This window comes from Barbatula barbatula (assembly GCF_947034865.1).
Source record: "Barbatula barbatula genome assembly, chromosome: 6".
NCBI lineage: Eukaryota > Metazoa > Chordata > Actinopteri > Cypriniformes > Nemacheilidae > Barbatula > Barbatula barbatula.
In genome coordinates this window covers 20,356,814-20,377,236 of record NC_136765.1, presented here as the reverse complement: position 1 = coordinate 20,377,236, position 20,423 = coordinate 20,356,814, and the positions used below count along the sequence as shown (strand labels likewise).

At 37.8% G+C, this 20,423-nt stretch overlaps 2 protein-coding genes across 8 annotated transcripts in view; one reads left to right on the top strand and one right to left on the bottom strand.

The window, feature by feature from the left end:
* The first annotated feature begins 565 nt into the window (after window positions 1-565).
* The window catches only part of rgs7a (regulator of G protein signaling 7a), a 55,487-nt gene continuing 35,629 nt past the window's right edge, over window positions 566-20,423 (top strand). For 2 of the 7 annotated variants that reach the window (XM_079458221.1, XM_079458219.1), the window contains exon 1: window positions 780-833. The gene's annotated coding sequence lies outside the window, so the exon portion shown is untranslated. Of the gene's footprint in view, window positions 834-20,423 lie in introns of all 7 variants that reach the window. The other 5 variants (XM_079458220.1, XM_079458217.1, XM_079458223.1 and 2 more) reach the window with 5 other exon arrangements.
* reep3a (receptor accessory protein 3a) lies at window positions 11,582-20,312 on the bottom strand. Its single transcript, XM_079458502.1, has 8 exons — window positions 19,967-20,312; window positions 18,502-18,574; window positions 16,729-16,805; window positions 15,765-15,885; window positions 15,252-15,365; window positions 14,237-14,363; window positions 13,757-13,893; window positions 11,582-12,754 (listed from the first exon to the last, which is right to left on the bottom strand). Exons 1-8 carry the CDS (start codon window positions 19,996-19,998, stop codon window positions 12,680-12,682), a joined length of 756 nt encoding a protein of 251 aa, XP_079314628.1. The 5' UTR covers window positions 19,999-20,312; the 3' UTR covers window positions 11,582-12,679.

Here is a 20,423-nt window from a genome sequence, read left to right as displayed (position 1 = left end):
TGTTTAAAAGCATTTCTTAAGATAACCAGTCAATCGATAAAGGCTGAAGGGATCTTTATCACAGGGTCAGCAAAATTACATTTACATTTAGTCATTTAGCAGACGCTTTTATCCAAAGCGACTTACAGATGAGGAAACATTGGAAGCAATTATAACAACATAGGCAACAAAATACATAAGTGCATCAAAACGAGTCCAATAAAGCCTAGCACAGTATACAAAGCTAAGAATAGTGAGGTTAGTATTTTCTTATTTATTTTTTGAATAAGAAGAAAGGGAAAAAAATGTAGCTATTAAAATCTATTAAGTCTGGCCATAATAAAACAAGTGCGAATACAAATTTTGAATATTTAAATGCTTATAGCATTGATTTATTAACATTTTTGCTAGTGTTTATATATAATGTCCCTTAGGAAATTGGTTTTCATTAAAGTGAACTGCATTACAATAGTTTAACTACAAATACCACGGTTTAAATGGTTAGACCATAGTAAATTTGTGGTTATTGGTTTAACTACAAAAAACTAAATAAATGTTATAATGTAAACAATGGTTAATTTTCGTAAGGGCTTTGCAGCCGTATTTTTAACTATAGATGCTAACGTCAGGACAGGAACAGGAAATAAATTAAAAACGTTTACGATATAAAGTTATTCTTATGTGCGGGCACGAGTGACTGTATCTGACATAACGTAAAGCTTAACGCGTTACGACGGCGGTCGTAGAAACAGGAAACGTCTGCGTGCAACCCAAATAATGAACGTAAGTTAACGTATGGCGGCCCGGCGTCACGTAAGCGGTCGGCGCTGCACGATTGATAGCACAACGCAAAGGTAGGCGCGTTTGAGTTATCATCATGCTGTGGGTGTATTTCACATTATTAACACATTATCCACGTTTATTTTTACAAATACGTGTACATCAATTAATGTAATACTTGCGCACTTGTAGGCAATTATTATGCATTTGCAGCGGCACAAATAAGCACCAATTCACGAAAAGTAGCCCTGTTTAAACACAATAACATATTCTGTGTGCACCACTAAGTATCTCAAAGAAAAGAGTTAAAGCACAAACGTTATATTATGTTGTTAAATAGGAAGGATATTGTTGTTGTGCAGTTCACAGCAAAATTGATGGTTACGCTCGAGCCCTTTACGATTTTTTGAATTTTACAGATACTGTGGTGATTTAAAAAAAGTAAGTTCAACACAGTAAAAAATATATTTGGATATATTTTGAGGTCTTATGGAGCAAGAGACTCAATGCACGGTGACTTCCGCGTTTACACTTAGGGAGGGTGCGAGAAATCATCCGATGCCCCACCGGAAGCCATTCATCTCTACTTAGAGCTGCGAACATGACAGAGGACAAGATTCATATTTGTACTCGCTGCTTACATAGAGTTCACCGGATTACAATGAACGATGTTCTGCATTGTGAGAGTGTCAGATGCCCCCCGTCTAGTAAAATGGAGAAGTGCTTTAAACCAAACGTTTAAAAATACATGGACAGCTTGGATGCTATCGCTATTAGCATCTAGCAGGTCACCTTAAGGCTGGATAGCACTGAATGACATCATTTACCCGGAAACTTTCCCGCTCCCTGATATTTTACAAATATGTAGGCAGCATTCTGTGCATCGAGTCTATTGATCAGTAAAATAAAAAACTGAAGCTTAGGGCAAACAGTCCTGGGCATGTCTGAAATTCACCCTTCCTATTGCATTATACAAGTCAAGTGTGGTATCCCTTTAAAGCAATGATGATACTAAAGACAGGAGTGACGTAATATAATATTTGTGGCAGTGCTCAAAACCATTCCACCAACTCGCAAGATAGCACATGAAACACTAACAAAAAAAATTCTTTCTCCATCTCCAGACATGAGCTAGCACGCTTCATTATTACACAAAGTAAAGGCTCAGCAAGATATTAAGATAGTTTCACTAGTTTAGACAAAGTAACTATAATTAACAACTAATGTAAGTGGCAAAATATGTTTATTCACAAAGTAAACAAGGCTTAAGGTAAAACAGTTCACATTTGAAGTGTAGTAAAATTATTAAACGCTGCATATTTTATGTTTAATTGGCCAATTATGTTTACCATAAATGCATTTGGAATATTGTGCTGTTCTGACATATGTACTAGAACATATATGTCAGAACACCTCAATGAACCAAATATGTCCATATTAAGGTAGCCTGTAAACGTCAAGCCTTGAAAACATGTTTGCTTTTTCTGCATCTTAGTTGCTCATTACGTCCATGTTTTGAAAATACTGGATTTGTGTCTTCATCACTGTCTTAGCCGCATGTAATTAGCGCGAGGTCAGAGGTCCGTCTGGTCTCAGCTAGTCAATGGGGGGGTTACACCGAACTTCTATAAAGTGCGCTCAGTTAGTCTGAGATGACAGACATATGTCTTTTCCTATAGCTTTAGTTATAAGACGGTAGGGCGGGGTTGGTGATGCAATAAAATATGTTTTTATTACTCCTTATTTAAACTTACACTAATGGGTCTTTCTACCATTACACAACAGGGGGTTGTTTATACTTTCTGCTTGGTGCTGAAGAACGCAGAATTGCCCCAGGATGCCACATGCATGCACGCAAACAGAGACTTACAGGCTTTACCTTATCAGATTCATGGCATGAGAAGTATTCCCTGTGTCACTCCAAGAGTGTTTATGTGTATTCAGATATGACCTAACTATATCTAACTTTTCTCCTTACAAATATATTACACATGTTTAGAATTGAACACATTATATTAGTGTGCAGATAGCATCTTAAATTCTGTGTCTTTAAGCTATAGTTTGTGTGTTTGCATATACAGGTATGACTGCATTTGTGCTATTTAATTTTTAAGTTAAGGGGTAGGGTTACAATTAAAGAACAAAACATCATTCATCTTGTTTAAAATGAAATAAGTTGTTTATCCCAAAATGTTTCTCTAGCTAGCTCGATTGGAAGAGCATTGTATTTGCAGCGCAACGGTCTTTGGTTCAATCCCATGGTGCACACATGCTAATAAAAGGCACAACTAAAATGCGCTCGCTTTGGATAAATGTGTCTGCCAAGTGCATAAATGTAAATTTTGTTAAGGCGCTAACTTGGTCTATTTCAACTCATGGACTCTCAGTACCTCACACACAGAACACAATACTGACGATAAATGTAAGTTTGTTTGCGTAAGTGTATGAGTGTGCATCAATATGTCTTAATGTGAATGTGTTGAATAGTACGTTGAAGTTGTTGCATTGTGGCGATGCATTCAGCATAGTGAAGCACTGAAATGTGTTATAGGTCGGATGCCATACTGAGTGACCAAGTAAAAACGTACCATTAGGAATTAAGAAAGAATGAAAGAAGCAAAGAGAAAGGTGGGGGACAGGAGCATGCAGCTGGATAGAAAGAGAGAGAGAGACAGAGACATAAAAAGTCTGTGGAAAAAGAAAAGAAAGAATGTCCACTCAAAATCTCTGACATTCTGTTCTGCATGGTTGGGCCCATATACACTTGGGTTGTGTGTGGGGTGTTGAGGAGATACTGGGGTGGTAACCGTGGTAATTACAGCTTACCTTGGTGGTCTTTTTTCTTCTATATTGGCAGGGGGCAAAGAGCATGTATTATCTACTAAGGGTAACTTTTGGGCCAGTGAAATAAAACTTGAGTTAGTTTTTTTAACTTTGATGAATATTCAGAATAAGTTACCTTTGGAGATGATTTGACACTTCATTTCAATACAATGAAGTGTATGGACTGGATTTTCACCCCAGAAATGTGGGTGGTGCTTGCTGGTTCCCAAGGCTTTTCTACACAGTATATTATTATTAATATAGAAATTATATCATATCAAAAAGCATTTTATTGTTTAATAGGTATAAGAAAGTCTCTGTAATATACTTTGTAACCTAGACGAATCTGAGACGTTAAAGGTCCAGTTTATGAAATTTAGTAGCATCTAGTGGAGAGGTTGCGAATTGCAACCATTGGCTCACTACACCCCTCGCTTTCAAAGCACTACTGTTGCTGACACAGAGCTAAGATGTCATCACGTTTTTATTTTTTATTTTTTTGCTGACGGAGATTACATATTTACGAAACATGCTCTGTAAAACAGTTTGTCCGTTTATGGCTACTGTAGAAAAAACATGATGAATTCCATGCAAGGGGACCTGCATTGTATATAGATAGAAATAGCTAATTCTTAGGTAATAAAAATATAACAATAAAAATCATGTAATCATATCTTTACACACATCTGAGGACATTTACAGTATGTGTATTATACTGCATTTGTGTCAATAGATTCTCTAAAAAATTACACACAGCACCTTGAAGTACCTTATAATTTTTTGCTATACTTAAAAATCGGTGAAACCATAAATTTACTTTCCGTCACCACTCCATGCAAGAAGCCTTGAACTTCTGTCTTTTTCCCGATAGACAGCTCAAGATTATATTTCAAGTTAAAACAACAGCTCTCTGTAGTCTTAATCTAAACTGAATCTGCCCTGAGCCTCCTTTGACCTCTCTTCAGACTCGCAAAGCGTTGTGCAAGAGTTCACCAGCTCGTACACACGTCTCTCAACCTGTCAACTCTATAGAGAGACTGTGGAATTATTTACATAGTGAAAAAGCCCTTATGAAAAAGAGTGTGAGATTGAGGTTTAAAGGAAAAGAAGGAAGGAAACAGGAGATGAAAAACAGGAGTGAATGAGGGAAAATGGAGAGGGAGGAAAGTCGATCGATAGTTTAAAGGCTGAATTACATGATGCCCTGATTTGACAGATGAGTGTGAAATCTGTTTTCTTATTATCAGATTATGATTTTAGTTGGAGAGTATTAAAGGTATTATTTTTGTATTTGATGACCAGCCAATAGGCATCAAGCTTGTGGGGCCATGTGACATCAAGAAATGAGGGCACTGGTTTTATATTCTTTCAATTTTGTCGTTTATTTAGTTGTTTGATGCCCATTTATTCTGTAGCCTTTTACGTTGTGTTGTAAACGTGAGTTACCAAGTGTTTTATCATTAATCTTTTCAGCTTTTAGCAGTCAGGTAATGTAGCCGTAAGAATTCTGGGTAGGAACAAAACCCACCCACACATTTCAGGCTTTTGTGTGATGTTTTATAGGCAGAAAGCATTCATTTAGCGAAATTATGTGGTTAATTGAAAGAGATTCATGGCCCAGTGGTGAAGGAGAGAGTGACAGGGAGTGGGAGAACTGAAAGAGGTGATGAGAGAAAACATAGGGAATCATAGGAGTGAGATCAGAGGGGATTTTTCTCTCCGTGTTTGAGAGCACAAGCTGATTGAAACAGACACGCACTGCCTGAAGGGCCGTTGATTAAAGCCGTCTCACCGTCTCTGTCTTTCTGTCTCTCACTTTCTATCCTGAGGTCTAATTGAAACACTTTTGGGCTTTATCCAGTTCTCTGGATGGAATGAGGGAAAGTTGCAGCAAGATTAGCACTGACAATCTCCGTAACACTGAAGAATTATTCCGTCAAAATTCATTGTTTCAAACTTAAACGAGCTGGATTGGCATGATTTGAACCCCATGCTCTGGACCTCGAAGTTTGTACATTGTTATGAAAGGATATTTGAGAAATTTGGACTCATCATCAATGAAATTATGAGGGCTGTACATTTTTTCTGACAAGAAAATGCATTAAGACAGCAGCTTTGTTATGTTGAGATCATGAGAAAACAAGACAGAACGATATTATATTGCAGTCTAGCAAACAAGAGATAAGCATACACGCGTTACCAAAGTCATTTTAGGATACTGTGCTGATTTCTTGTTGCTGTGTTCATACAACAAAGTGCAGAATTACGCCAATACACAGTATAACTGATAAATACAGCAAGCATTATGACATATCTTTTAGTTTCAACACTCACACGGGAAAGCTTGATCGGAAATTCCTCACAAAATGTATCCATTGATTTGTGTTCATGGACTGCCGTCAAACTGGGTTGTTTGTGGGTGTATTTAAAAAAAGTAAAATCCGTACCCCGAACCTTACATTGAAAAATCACAATAATTCATTGTATTTATGAATTGAAATGATTATTTGTGGTAGTTGACAGCATGCCACACTTGTTTTGAACCCAGGACAATTCTTTATACTACTAACTGTATTTTGTTTTAACTGGTAGTGCCATAAAGTTATTTATATTTTGAACAGATGGATTGTTTTCTCTTCTCGTTCATCCGCTTTTCCTCTGATCTCTCTCTTCGTTCTGTGCCCATTGAATACTTGCGCTCAGCGTGTTTTTGTTGCTCAGGGTGAATGCGCGGTCACTCTCATTAGGAGCAGGGCCGTGTGCAGGTCTTAGGAACACAGGATTACATTTGCTTCATTCTATGGGCTTATATTTGCACAAAAAGAAAAGAGAGAGAAAGAATAAGAGACAGAAAGCATGCGAGAGACTCCAACTGCTAAACTCCGGTCTAGCCTGGCTATGCTGAGCTCAAAGCCTAAATCAAAGACAGAGATTATATGGCCCGCTGACCCGCTAGAGTACAATAGAAAACAAGGACGGGGTCAAATTTATTATCACTGTGTGAGGCCTCTTTGAGAATAGGGTCAATTTGAAGTCTTTCTTTTGGTAGCCAAACTCTATCTGACAAGACGTTTGAGAACATGGTGAACATTTAAACCAATGTCATTTAGATGTTTAACATTAACGTAATGTGAACATGTGTATCTGAATGACAGCGTTAAAAAGCTATTATATACAGTACAAACTAATTTACTGACTTTTATATTTAGCATATTGTGGATATGCATTTATGTTTGATCAACACAGCTGTAGTTCAACTCAATGGATTTAGTTCAGTTTATTATTATCATTTTTAAAACTTATTTTCTACTCGCATTCATCCCCTGTGTGCTATGGGACTCGCCATCACATTTGTTTATAAACCACATTAGACAGTACATGGAAAGTCCCAAAAAATTCTGCCTTCCAGCTGTAAACCATACACCACCTTATTAAAAAAAGAAGAAGAGGAACGTTTTAACCTTATTTGCCCTTAGATAACAAGAGGTGGTTTTAAGTTTCTTGTAGGGACATTTAAAATTGTATTTTTTTTCGTTACTGTGAAAGCAATAAATATATATGTGATTTACATTACATTTGATTTACTGATAAAATGTAGTTTTAAATCACTCAACACGATTCAATGGTTACACCCTTAAACACCCCTAAAAGAAGAAAGGAAACATAATTTGGGAACTTATATGTTCTGAAATGGAGATGGTAACATACTGTATATACTGTACTTATGCTGTCTCAGTTTAATCCCTGACATCTCTTCTCAGGGAGTGTATTTAAACCCATGTCTTTATGATGTCCTCTTTGATTTCTGGAGGTTTTATATTATGGAATTCACAGACTTAAACAAGAACGTTGTAACATGTTTAACACTGACTAACTACCCTTCAAAACTTGTGGAATTCAGAAGATGACTGATAATTCACTGATGTTATGTGTATGTGTTTGTGTTTTGAACCCCAATATGTAAGAAAGGCAACGAGTCATTTCCTTATAAATATGACACATGCCCCACCCATGTCTTAAAGCATTTAAGGAATTTCCTCTATTCCTTGTAGGACGTAGTTTTTTAAAGTGGATATCACCTTCACTGAAAATCATGCATGCTGCCTATAATCATGAAATAACAAGAACGTGCTTGCATACAACCATGAGTGCATCACTTCAAGTTCATTTTATAAGTATAGTTACACAAGGTACACATTTCACTGCTGTCCTTCTGAAACCGAATATGTCTCAAATATTGATCAGTTTTCCATATTTTTGTTTTCAATCACTATTATTAGTCAACCTTTATGTTTGTCACTGGGTTTTGAAAAGATCTAACTGATAAATGTAAGTTCTGGTCAACTTTGACAACACAGTTTTCAGTTTCCTGAAAAACAGTGAATTTTAAAAAAGTTAACCAATTTATTACAAAAAAGAAGAATAAGTTTAAAGTATACTAATAGCACTCTATTAGAAGTATACTTATAGCAGTCATACATTTAGTATATGAAATGGCCCATTTCAGCCATTTCAACCAATATGTGTGATCACAAGTTATCTTTGTGTATGTGGCTCATTTACAGTAACTGTTCGCTTCAGACACGCAGGTCTAAAGACTGATTGGTACAAATTGCCTCCATTACAGTGTGGCAAAGTGACAGCTGCCACACAAGGTCATTTGTACCACGTTGTGAATAGCTGCACTCCTCTGATCTTCCTCAATAGATTAAAGAGACTGTGATGAAACAAAGGGGACAGGTCTTACCGTAGTCTTGATGTCCAGCCGTTTGACGTCAGTTGTCAGAAAAGGTGCTTAATAAAACTGGCTTTGTAAAACTATTTTCTTTTGATAAATTATAAGAATTGCTTTATCAATGCCAAGGTCATGGGTTTGATTCCAAGATAATACACTTATCTTGAATGCATTATGTTCTTGATATTGTGACAGACCTAGTGGTTTACTTTAACCGATATATTATAAAATAGAATATATTATATCTCTCTATATACAGTATACACTGTGTATATATATATATATATATATATATATATATATATATATATATATATATATATATATAGCTAGGTGAATATGAAAAGTGTGTGTGTAAGTACAGTATATTTATACTGTACATTTAATGTATATTATGTACTTTGCATGTATATTATGTACTTTGCAAGTTCAATTTCAAAACCTATAGCTGCCTAGATTTCAGTAAGGAAACACACACACATAGAGCGAGAAAACAGACAATCGATTGACTGATAGCAGCTCTAATTCTCAGGTAATCTTCACAGGCCTGACTGACAGCGTTCTCTGACAATCCGTGTCCAGGTACCCGGATCACCGTCTGCTCTTAAACACAGCTTAACACAGCAACGCTAACAAAACAACAGAGCCAACGGTGCGGCTCTCATCTCAGTAATTATATCATACCTGAGGTGGACGGAGACACAGAGCCATGCAAATTCAGATTAAACCTGCAGCTGTAGGGGTTCAGTGTGGGCCCGTATGCGTGTTAGGGACAGGACCTTTTGATCAGTCGGGCGCTCAGAGGGCACGTTAATCGCTCATGACAGGCCCTTTCCGACAGATTCAGCGACAAACTTCTCGATTTTGCTCTGGTTTTTGAACTCTTCTGTGCCCTGCGGGGACTTGTCAAGCAATCTGATGTCAATGACCCAATTGTCCACTGGGCCCTTTTGAGTAACCCCAATGAGGTCTATACCCCAGCTATTGTCTGGAAATGAACTCTAGAGCAGATTGCATTTTCTGGTAATTAAGCCTGTTCTTTCTCCCCACTTTGGCTTCCCTCCATCTCTGTTCTGCTGAATGAAGCAGACACTTGGTCGGTGGATTCGCATTAGCGTACGGGTTACCGCGTAGTGCCACTTGCGTACTCGCACAGGTGCTGGGTTTTCCCACCGTACCATGTCGCTCATTAGGTCATCGTGATGACGGAAGCACATTTTGTTTAATTGAATTCTCATTAGTGCTTTTACAAAAGACCAGCTACTGACCTCATTGTGCCCGGGGGCACCAAGCTTGTTATCTGCATATCCTTTCTTATATAGGGAACGCTGTATGAGCGCTACATGCAGGAGTTAACGCCTGCTGGTCTAAAGGGAGCTCAAGATGTGTTTATATGAGTGTTAACCTGATAGTTCACCCTAAAATGAAAATTCCGGTATCATTTTCTCACCCTCTTGTCATTTCCATTCTGTTTGAAAATATATATATATATTTAAAAAATGTTGTTAACTGGCATCCATTCACTTACATTGGTTTTGTGTCCATACAATATCCGTGAATAGGTGTCGCTACTGTTCGGGTCAACTTTCTTCAAATATCTATTTTTGTTCCTGCGGAAGAAAGTCATACAGGTGTGAAATGACAAGAGGGTCAGTAAATGATGAAAGAATGTTCATTTTTGGGTGAACTATGACGTTAAAGCAAAAACACGAGATATTTTGTTTTGGATTTCAGTATTGCAATACAGTCTTCCTGTAGTTCAATTGGTAGAGCATTGTGTTATGTAAATGTAATGTAAAGTCTAACCTATAATTGCTTTAACCTTGCCAAAAAGCATAGGATGGCACTTCTAGAGTCACTTCACTTTACCAATGTTTATAGGACAGGATATACCAAAACCCACATGGACGCTAAATATACAAGTGCATGTGCCTTTTAAAATTCCAGAATTATCCTTGATGGTAGTGTTGTCTTCCAAATAAGTCACTAGGACACGTTATTTTTGAACACCTCCCATGTGACGCCACCCCAGTGAAACTCTCATTCTGGATAAATATGAATGCACTTGAAAATATATTTGCTAACCTAGTCCAGGTGGATAGACACTGAGATAACTGGGAATTGCAATGGGGGCAAAAGGTGTCAGACCCTAAAAACGCGGTGAGGGGAACCCGATAGCAGCTGGGTGTTGGAGGTCTAGGCCAGGGCAGAAGGGTCTGGGGCTCTGGGTATTGAGGGCAGGATTATTGGGGACAGGCTGAGGAGAGATGAGGGCAGAGAGCAGTCCGACTCAGTGGGAGAGGGAGAGAAAGCTAAAGAAAGAGGGAGAGAAAGAAAGAGTGAGATGGGGGTTAAATATTCAAAGGAATGCCTTGAACTACAAGGTCAAGAGAAGTGTAGAAGAGAGAGGAAGAAAGGTTTTGGATTAACAATTCACAACATTTATATACATGTACATCCTAAATATTACTGAGTCAATTTTTCTAGTTCCAAGTTTGCTTGTTGAACTGAGAACTTAGTTGTCTGCTGCTAAAGGTTAGGAACATGCCCACATAAAATGTATTGGTTTGTTGTTTTTCAATGTTGAAACTTTTAAAATATTTGCTTTTGTCTGGTTTTATATACATTACTACACACTGTATAGTATGGCTCGCTGTGCTATATAGATAGAAAAGATAGCTGTTCAAATCAGGACTGAAAGTCCTTCAACCAGCATATATGAACGTGGCTCCTTCTAGTGGTCAGTGGAGGAATTGCAATATGACAGACAAGATAATACACCAGTAGATGGCGACCAGTTAGTATTATGAACCTGGATCTACATATTTGTTCGAAACATATCATTCCTTCACCACTGGTACACTTTAAAATACAAGTTATAGACCAATTAATTTATTTTTTATAATTTTCTTTTTTCATCAACATAAAACTTGACAATAAAATACTTGATATTGAACTGTTTATTATAAGATGTCCTTTTATTTGACTTAATAATCTATAAATTAATTGAGAAATTGACTCCAAAGGGCTGTAATTGGAGGCAATTCCCAAAATTATGAAATTGAGTAGCCCTGAAAGGAAAATCGAGGCATATTTTTTCCACCAGACCTAAAAAAAAATGACTCGCAATATTACAGTAATTTTGAATCATTTTTTATAGACTAAATACATTATTTTCACTACAAAAACCTTTTGTGCAATAAAAGATTCCGAGGATGTTTAAGGTTCCTCAAGAAACCATATCCTTTTATCAACAACAACAAATACTTTTAGAGACCTTTATTTTTAAGAGTGTATCATCTTCTTGACAGGCTGTCTTCCAACAAAACACACAACTTTTCAAAACAGACTATTCCCTCACTCAAAATGGACAAGACATCCCCACTGTTTACGTACGAACAAACCACATGTGTTTAATTCACTTCAGTAGACTAACATCTCCTGTCATGCTTTGGTAAGGTTCTGCGTCAGTGCTAGGCTGCAAAAACTAGAAGCTATATTCAGAAAAAAAACATGATTAAACTAAACTTGAAATTGCACAAAATGCCTTTAAAAACAAGACAAAAACATAAAAAATTAAGAAATGTATTTGGAGACAGTTAAGACCTTAAAGACAATCTTGTACAGAATTGCATGCAGTTTAAGACTCGAAAGTCAAGCAAAAAACAAATGTAAACGTTAAGAAGCAGAAATGCCTATGCAATAATAATAAAAACAGCATACCAAGCACTGTCAGCTTTCTGGAGTTGTTCAATCTTTACATAACTTGATTCCAGACTTGTCATTTCATCATTGTGAACACGAGCTGAAAAGCAAACCGTACAGTTACCACTGACCTTGACATCTGCCCGTGTGGAGGGAGAGTGAGGACAGCAGAGATTTCTGTACTACAGTAATACTGGCTTTGAGTAATGTGAAGCTGTTTCTTCAGAAGCAGGTTTAGGTCAAGTTACTGTACGACTGCATGTCCTCTGATCCTTTGAGATTTTTAGTACATTTGTATTACAGCTTGCACTTTTTACAAATTCGTAAAAAAAAATTCTCCTATAAAGCTTTGGTATATTTATCAAATTTAATCTTTAAAACAAAATTACACTCAAAAGAAAAAAAACTAATGATGGTTTCTGCTTCTCATTTGTGAGTCACTTTGGATAAAACCTTCTGGCGAATAAATGACTGTACATGTCATTGTGTTATAAGTCTGTTAATATCTTGGGTTAAGTGTTGCTTTGAAACAGAATTAACTTGCGGAAATTCCGGGCGATCGTTTATGATAAAACTTCAGCAGCTTTCAATAAGGTTTTTAACTGCAGATGGTGGTTGATGTAATGCTTATCCCCCCTGTAGTCGTGCAGCGGAAGATCAAGTATGTTCAAATGTGGATGATGTAATCAATGGCCTCCTCCTGGGTTTCAGCTTTAAAGACCCGTACCTTGGCTTTAAAAGAAGAAAAAAAACATGAATGTGAACATATATGTTAATATGTAACTTACCCTTAAGTTATTTCAGTATCTTCTGAATTCAATTTTCTTTAATGATTGGAGGCAATTGATGTACAGATTTCAAGTTTGGACAAAACAATGCCAGAATGATTTAAGAATGTTCCAAAAAGCATCTTGCGTAAATGCACAAAGTGGATAAAATGGTCATTGTCACAAGTTTGCAAACATTTGATAACATAAAATGAGGCTGATATGAAATTTTTGTATTTTTGACTTGAGGACCCAACTTCATCGGTGGCAGAAATTTCCAGACGGGCATGAACATAAAACCAGTACTAGAATTGAAGAGGGGCTGGGGATCCGGGGACCCCATAGGATACTTTTATTTGAGTAAAAATGACAATGACAAATGTGATTAACTTCATGCAATGGATATGGTAAATTTAGTGAATTCATTATTTACAATAATTTATATTAAGTTTGTTTATGGGCTAGTTGTCATATCTCTTTAAATTTTAATCGTCCGGCATCTAAAGACCGCTTAGCGCAGGGCATCTTTGACATGACTGCTTGATTGGACATCGCTCCGGTGAAGCTAACTAAGCTATAAAAAGGGAAAATAATAAACCTCCACTCGCAGTTGGGAAGAGGTCTACTTTTTTGAGGGATAATTTTCTCTCTATACCTTTCCACTATATTTATTATTTTCTTGAAAGCTCTGATTTACATAGTCATAGTTAGTTCCTGAATAAAGCTGAATTTTGGACTGAAACGTTGAATAGTTTGGTGACTGACAGACTCACTCATAACAGTCCCTTGCCGCCACCTGCTGGACGTAACTATGTAAACTGCACTGAAAACACACAGACTCACAGCCGGTCATGTCATAATTTCCTTTGTAAGTCGCTTTGGATAAAAGCGTCTGCTATACGACTAAAAGAAAAATGTAAGACTTGATTAATTTCGAGCACTCAATAAAACTCTTGCACAACGATACCTCTTTGCGTGCCGCCCTGGCACGCGTGATTTTCACACTCTGAGATCTCCGCAGACCCTTCTGCACCGAAGCCTCATCATCTGAGAATACACCATCTGTTTCCTCCTCATGCCCCTCCCTTTCTTGTTCATATGGCTCTGGTAAAGCAGAAACACAGATTCTTAACAGATACCAAACACTAAAACCAGGAGTGCTTGAACATACAGTACAATCTGTAAAAATGTGTTACATGAAGAAATCAGACTTCTTTTTGACTTGTCATTTCTGCATCAGTTAACTGTCAAAATCCTGTTTACCTTCTTTAACCACTAGAGGGAGAACAAAGTAGCAGTGAACGCTCCTTTAAAGTCAATTAGCTTTTCTCCACTTGGCTTCATCTGTCATTGAAGTCTTACAATCCTTCTTTTAATTTTGTGGTCATTTTGGATAAGAATTTTATTGTTCAGTAAATTCCGTATTGCCATTAGCACGCAATCTCACCAGAACTCAGGTTAGCAGGATGTATGGCTCGTCGACCAGGGTTGGCGAATGCTGATTGGTCGGAGGGGATCTGCGTCAGGTCAGGAATACTAAAACTCCTCAGACGCTCGCTGATGGCACCTTGTCCCTGTGAAATGGGTCATGTGATCAGTTGTCACACTTCATTATTCATACTGCACTCAATGAACCCAATTCTCAAGATTAAAATCAATTCACCAAAGTCTACCTTTAGAACACAGAAGCACATGCAGCAACTAGATAATAATGACCTATGTGTCAAAGATTGGTTCAAACAGATCAACACAACAATGAGCCAAGAGGAAACAAGTTACCTGAGACAGGTACAGTGACTACTAATGGAGAATAGAGTAGACATGCAGACAGAAAGAGGAGGAAGATTTAAACTGTGCTGGTGACTGGTGCTTGCCAATGCAAAACTTGCTGTCGTTCTAAGGTGTTGGGGGTAAATGTTGCTATGCGGTTGCCGAGGTGTTCCTAGTGAATTCTACAGAATTATAAATACTGCAGGTCATTGTTTTAGTGGGTGTTAATATTCTGGCTCGTCCAAGTCAGAAGCCTCTATGATATTGTGGTCCTTAGATAATGTCCTTACTTGAATGAATCTACGGCAAAAAACGCTCATTAAAAATGCACAAATTTCAGCTATCAGTTATATATGTAGCACAAGCTGTGCAGGAGTCAGTACTCTGTGTTCGGCAAAATCTCTTAAGTGTGAGCAATGGCCTTAGCAAGCACCACTAATAGAACGAATCAAACACAGAATAGTGCCGGAGAATGTGGTCTTTAGAAAGCAGCCACGTAGAGACGGCAAATTTGATTATAACAGAGCAGATGAGAGGATAGAAGAGGGTCATTCCAGTATGAACACATACATTCTCTGTCTAGAGAGAATAGAAGCAGTAAACTGTCAATATCAGCTTAGGTAGGTAAGCTCAGATGCCCAACTCTGAAGACCTGTATAAAGAATGCATGAGCGTGTTTAAGTGTGAGATACCTTAACTGCAGCGGAGACAGCAGCAGTGGCCGCGATAGTAAGACCCTGACGGCCAAAATTCACCATGGTCTCGTAACTCTTCTCTTTGGCTTGGACTAAATAATCATCAATTTCCTGGAATAACAATAACAAATGTCAAAGATTGAGAACAAACAGTTTGGGGGGGTAAGAAATAGGGCTGCTCGGTTATGAAAAAAATTATAATCGCGATTATTTTGGCCAATATTGATTCCTCATTTACCTTTAAAACAATAGTTGGTTGCGATTCGCAAAATTTAATACACTGGCCATTTAAATGAACTATTCAGTTTACTGTCACAGTTCATAATGTAATGGTAACATAATAAAGAATTTCCAAATATTTCTGTCAGTTTATCACTTAAACGTCATTTATGTAATCTGGACTTTCACAAGAAGTTCCAGCATGGCAATGTTTATAGCCTACGGACACCTTTTCCCACCCAACCAGAGCTGTAAAAATATATTGTTGTGTTATCGTTTATGGGTCATTACCCTTTCCTTGGATGCCAGCATAGGGTGTAGAAACTTCCTGTAGATGAGGCTGGCTCCTCTGGTGTAAGGCGACAGCAACCAGATGACGAAAGCCACTTTCAGCTCGTAGTAAAGTGGAAACCTAAAAAGGTCAAATGCAGACAATTTAGAGCTGGATTAAAAACCACAATTTTGCTTGGATGTATGATACCAGCTTCTAGAACATCAATACGACAATAAATGACCAGCCTTGGGCGATTGATGCTGCCACAATTAATCCTATAAAGTTTACAAGTATGCATTTTGGTACAGATGCTTTTATTAAAAGCAACTAACACTGCAACTGGATAAAAAGTTTTATCCATCTATATGTTACCTCAATTGAACCTATGGCCTTGGTGATGTACTTTTTGAGCCACGGGCTGTAGTTAGGATGTGGGTTTGGCATCCAAATTTGCAAACCGATGATACTATACCGCAATCTCAGTCAAGCCAGTCACTAAAGTATAGTGAGCTAAATAAACTGAGTTGATATTTTTAAATGTCAAGAAATAAATGAAATGCAGATGAACTAAGCTGAACTGAAACTAAGCCTAACAGACTGGTTCCTCTAAGTGGCCTAGAGGAAAATAAACAGCTCAAAATCTACAACAGCAGACAAAAAGCCTTTTCATGCTCCACAATGGCCAGACAATGAGCCACAGATACAATGAGATTAATGACAAAATGTTGGCAAAACAACTTAAAGCACAATTACTCCATGCAATCTAATACCAATTATTAATTTGTCTCTTTTTCACTCTGTGTGTACTTGTTTTCATAATGTTGGGTGCAAATGTCCCCACAAGGATAGTAAAGTCTCACACACGGGGGACGATGGCCGTAATGATAAAAATCATCATCCGTAATGATAAATATCATTACGCCTATGAAACGTTCCCACAATGTATAGAATGTGTCTGTGTGTGTATGTGTGTAAGTATACCATGCTAAAGAAAGATCTGTGATGGCCTCCACTACCGTATAAAGAGCAAACACAATCCAGTACATCATCCATCGTACCTGTCAAACCACAAACATATGAAAGTTATAGAAAGAAGCATACATATCTCGACCAAACCTTACCATCACTGTGTGTTCACACCGAGCGCGAATGAGGCGTCAAGCGCGAGTGATTTACATGTTAAGTCAATGTAAAGACGCGATAGACGCGCTTGCGGCGCGAATGAGGCGGCGCGAATGACGCGAATGGCGCGAATGACGCGAATGGCGCGAATGACGCGAATTGCGCGAGTTGAAAAATCTGAACTTTGGCGGAAATTCGCGCCGCGTTAACCAATCAGGAGCCTGCTTGAGTAGTGACGTAGACGACGTAGCGAGCAGAGGCAGAAATAAAAAATGGAGGACACGCTCATCTCAGTGTGTGGACACCCGGAGCTATATGATACGTGTTCATAAAAATAGGAATAAAAAGGATCTTGCTTGGAAGAAAGTGAGTGAGGAGGTCGGAGAATCCGGTAAATTGTAAAAACATTTTCGTGAAGCGAATTTCACTCGCGAATGACGCGAATAGCGCGAATGACGCGTTTTTCACGGGCGAATAGCGCGAATGACGCGAATGACGCGAATGAAGCGAGTAAACACAAAATGTTCAAGCGTCAAACTACTTGCGAATAGCGCGTTTTTGACGCCTCATTCGCGCTCTATGTGAACACACAGTCACAGTGTCACCATCTACTACTGCTGCTGTACCATAGTATGGCCACAATGTTTATTGTAAGAGGTAGCTATAGACAAAAGTAAGGGCACTAGCTAGAAAACAGAAGGCTTATGTCAACTATTAAGAGTAACCTGGATTAGACAGACAGTACATCTGTACCTCTTTATTACAGGGATGAAAATGAAAATTGTCATATTTTAATCGCCCTTAAATAGTTCCAAAAGTGTATAAATGATATGTTCTGTTTAACACAAAAGAAGATATTTTGATGTAGGGCTTCACGATCATGGGTAAAATGAAAATCAAGGTTATTTTGCTAAAAAATGTAATCACGATTATTTTGTCCGTTAAGAACTTTTGTTTTTAATTTCACGTAGGCATGTTTATTAGGCTTACACTTTACAGCCAATGAATGTGTTATAATCTGCTGCCATGGAACTTCTTCAACACCGTACTTCAAAGCACGCAATCAATCATCTAAACACTCCACCACAAAACATTTACTTTCTGCTGCCTTCAGAATGAAACCTTGCTACTCCTTTTTTTATTTCTTGTTCTTTTTATAAATCATTACTATTCGTCACCCTTCATGTTTGTCTGTGGGTTTTGCAAAAAAGTATTAAAATAGTTTATAAATAAAATGCAGTTTTTATGCTTGCTTTTAAAACATGAATATCACTCACAACGATTATGCTCAGTTAATTGTGGGAAGCTTAAATCGGTATCACCATTAAAATATGAATAATCATCCACCGCTTTTTTGAAGAATGTGGGAAACTATGTTCTGGGTCACCATTGACTAGCTAACATAGTAGTCTATGGAAGACAATAGCACCCCAGAACTGTTTGGTTACATACATTCTTTCAAATATCTTTCCTTGTGTTCAACAGAACAACAGAATTTACACAGGTTTGGAACAATCTGAGGGTGAGTAAATGATGACAAACTCATTTTTGGGTGAACTATCTATTTATTATGGATAGTACACATGAATTTGTTTGGTCCAAACTAAGCAGATAAATAAATGGAATACTCACATATTCTTTGACGTTCTTGGATTTGACTGCTTTGAAGGAGAAGTATGCAGGGTACAGCGTTCCAAACACAAGACTGTAAGAAAACGCATGTTTCATTATTTTACACAAAGCACGTTTAATGCAACTTTTTTTTACATTATACCAATGAAATGTCATAGGTGCAACAAATATTTTTATTTTTATTTGTATCTTTTGTATTTTTTATTCTTTTATTGTGTTTTTTGTTCTGTCGCTGTCATTCTGTTGCACTGCGGAACTTCTGTCACGAAAACAAATTCCCTGTGTGTGAACATACCTGGCAGTAAAGCTCATTCTATTATTTTCTATTCTATTCTATTCTATTCTATTCTATTCATCATTCAGAATTATGTAAAGGCTGTAAAAAATGAACAAATATCTGCTTGAGACTCATTTGACAAGATACAAACGTAATCCATCCTGTTTTTCAGGATGCTGCTAAATACTACACTATACCCCATACACAAAGGAATACCATAACCTTCACTGTTTCTGGCCTCTCTTTCCCTCGCCCGTGCATTTTCAAGTAGCTATGGGAACGACAGCGCTGCCTGATACTGTCTAAAGTTTTGTGCAACCGTGGGTGTGTGTGTGTGTGTGTTGAAGGACCATTGGATGAAGTCCATTTATTGCATAACAAACTCTCTCACTAAAACATCTCAACCATACAAAGAAAAACAACTTTAAACAGTAAAACTTTAGTACTGGCTCTGTGCAGTATAATCCAAGTTCCCATAAACGTAAACAGAGCCAGATGAGCTAGTCAGATGAACCCAGCTAGAGTCACAATGGTTTAGTCATGCATTTCCTATTACGTTGTTCGCCGGGGAGCACATGAAAAAGAGAGAAAAGAATAGGAATGCGACAGAAAGAAAGAGGGAGATCTGTAAACAACAAGGCCTTGTTGGCAGAAGTCAACATGAAGTAAAACAAAAGAGAAACCCATTTTAGAAGATCTTCATTCTTTGGAGCCTGAAAATAACTTCTATACATGTGTATTTGTATTCAGACCCTTTTTATCCGTAGCGGAGTACAGTAAAGATCTAACTCACAGCACAAATCACCTAAAGGGATGAGGAACAAAATGGCCTTTCCTGCGCTGACCTTTTCCACAAAGTGAGAGACACACCTAACATTACACTGCAGCAGGAAAACAGCAGTTCCTCTCTGGCAGACAGAGACCTTGACTAGACCCCCAGCCAAAACATCATGCATTTCCACAACCACTATGCATTATTGCAAGAATGACGTCATGTTTTATTATTTTAAATAATTCATTTATAGGCCTGTTTTGAAATGTGTGACCCTGCGTTTTCTTTATATTCGTTGCAGCAGTTGTACAGATCGTATGTGATCCGTATGAACTAAACACAAAGTGGTTTTATTCATGTTTACAAATGCAAATGGGTCGGAAAAGAAAACAGTTTTTCTAGAAAACAATACTCACACGATGGACCTAGATATAATCCACGATACCATCTTCCAACCTGTTGCACTTTACAGTTAAGAAAGTAACCTGTCCGGCTCAGATGTATAAACTAACGTTAACTTACACACATAACGTTACAAACTAACAACATCTGTCTCACTTCTCCAACTACTTAAAACTCAGCAGCCGAGCTTCTTTTTTAAACGCTTGCTTCCCGGTGTCCAGCAACGTCCTTGATAACATCGTTGTTTGACAGATGAATACTGTTTTGTAACTACATCGCGTCCCCCGTTGCGTTAAAAATGTATGACTTGTTGTCCTCCTCGTCGCATATCCTTTTCGGACTAGGAACGAAGTCACTTCTGAGCGATGGCTCATCTGGCCGCTGATTGGACGGCGCCGCTGGTTTGTCCCGCCTTTTGTGTTCATCGATTGGACCACTGACTCTTCTCCAAACAGGGTCACTGGGCGGGGC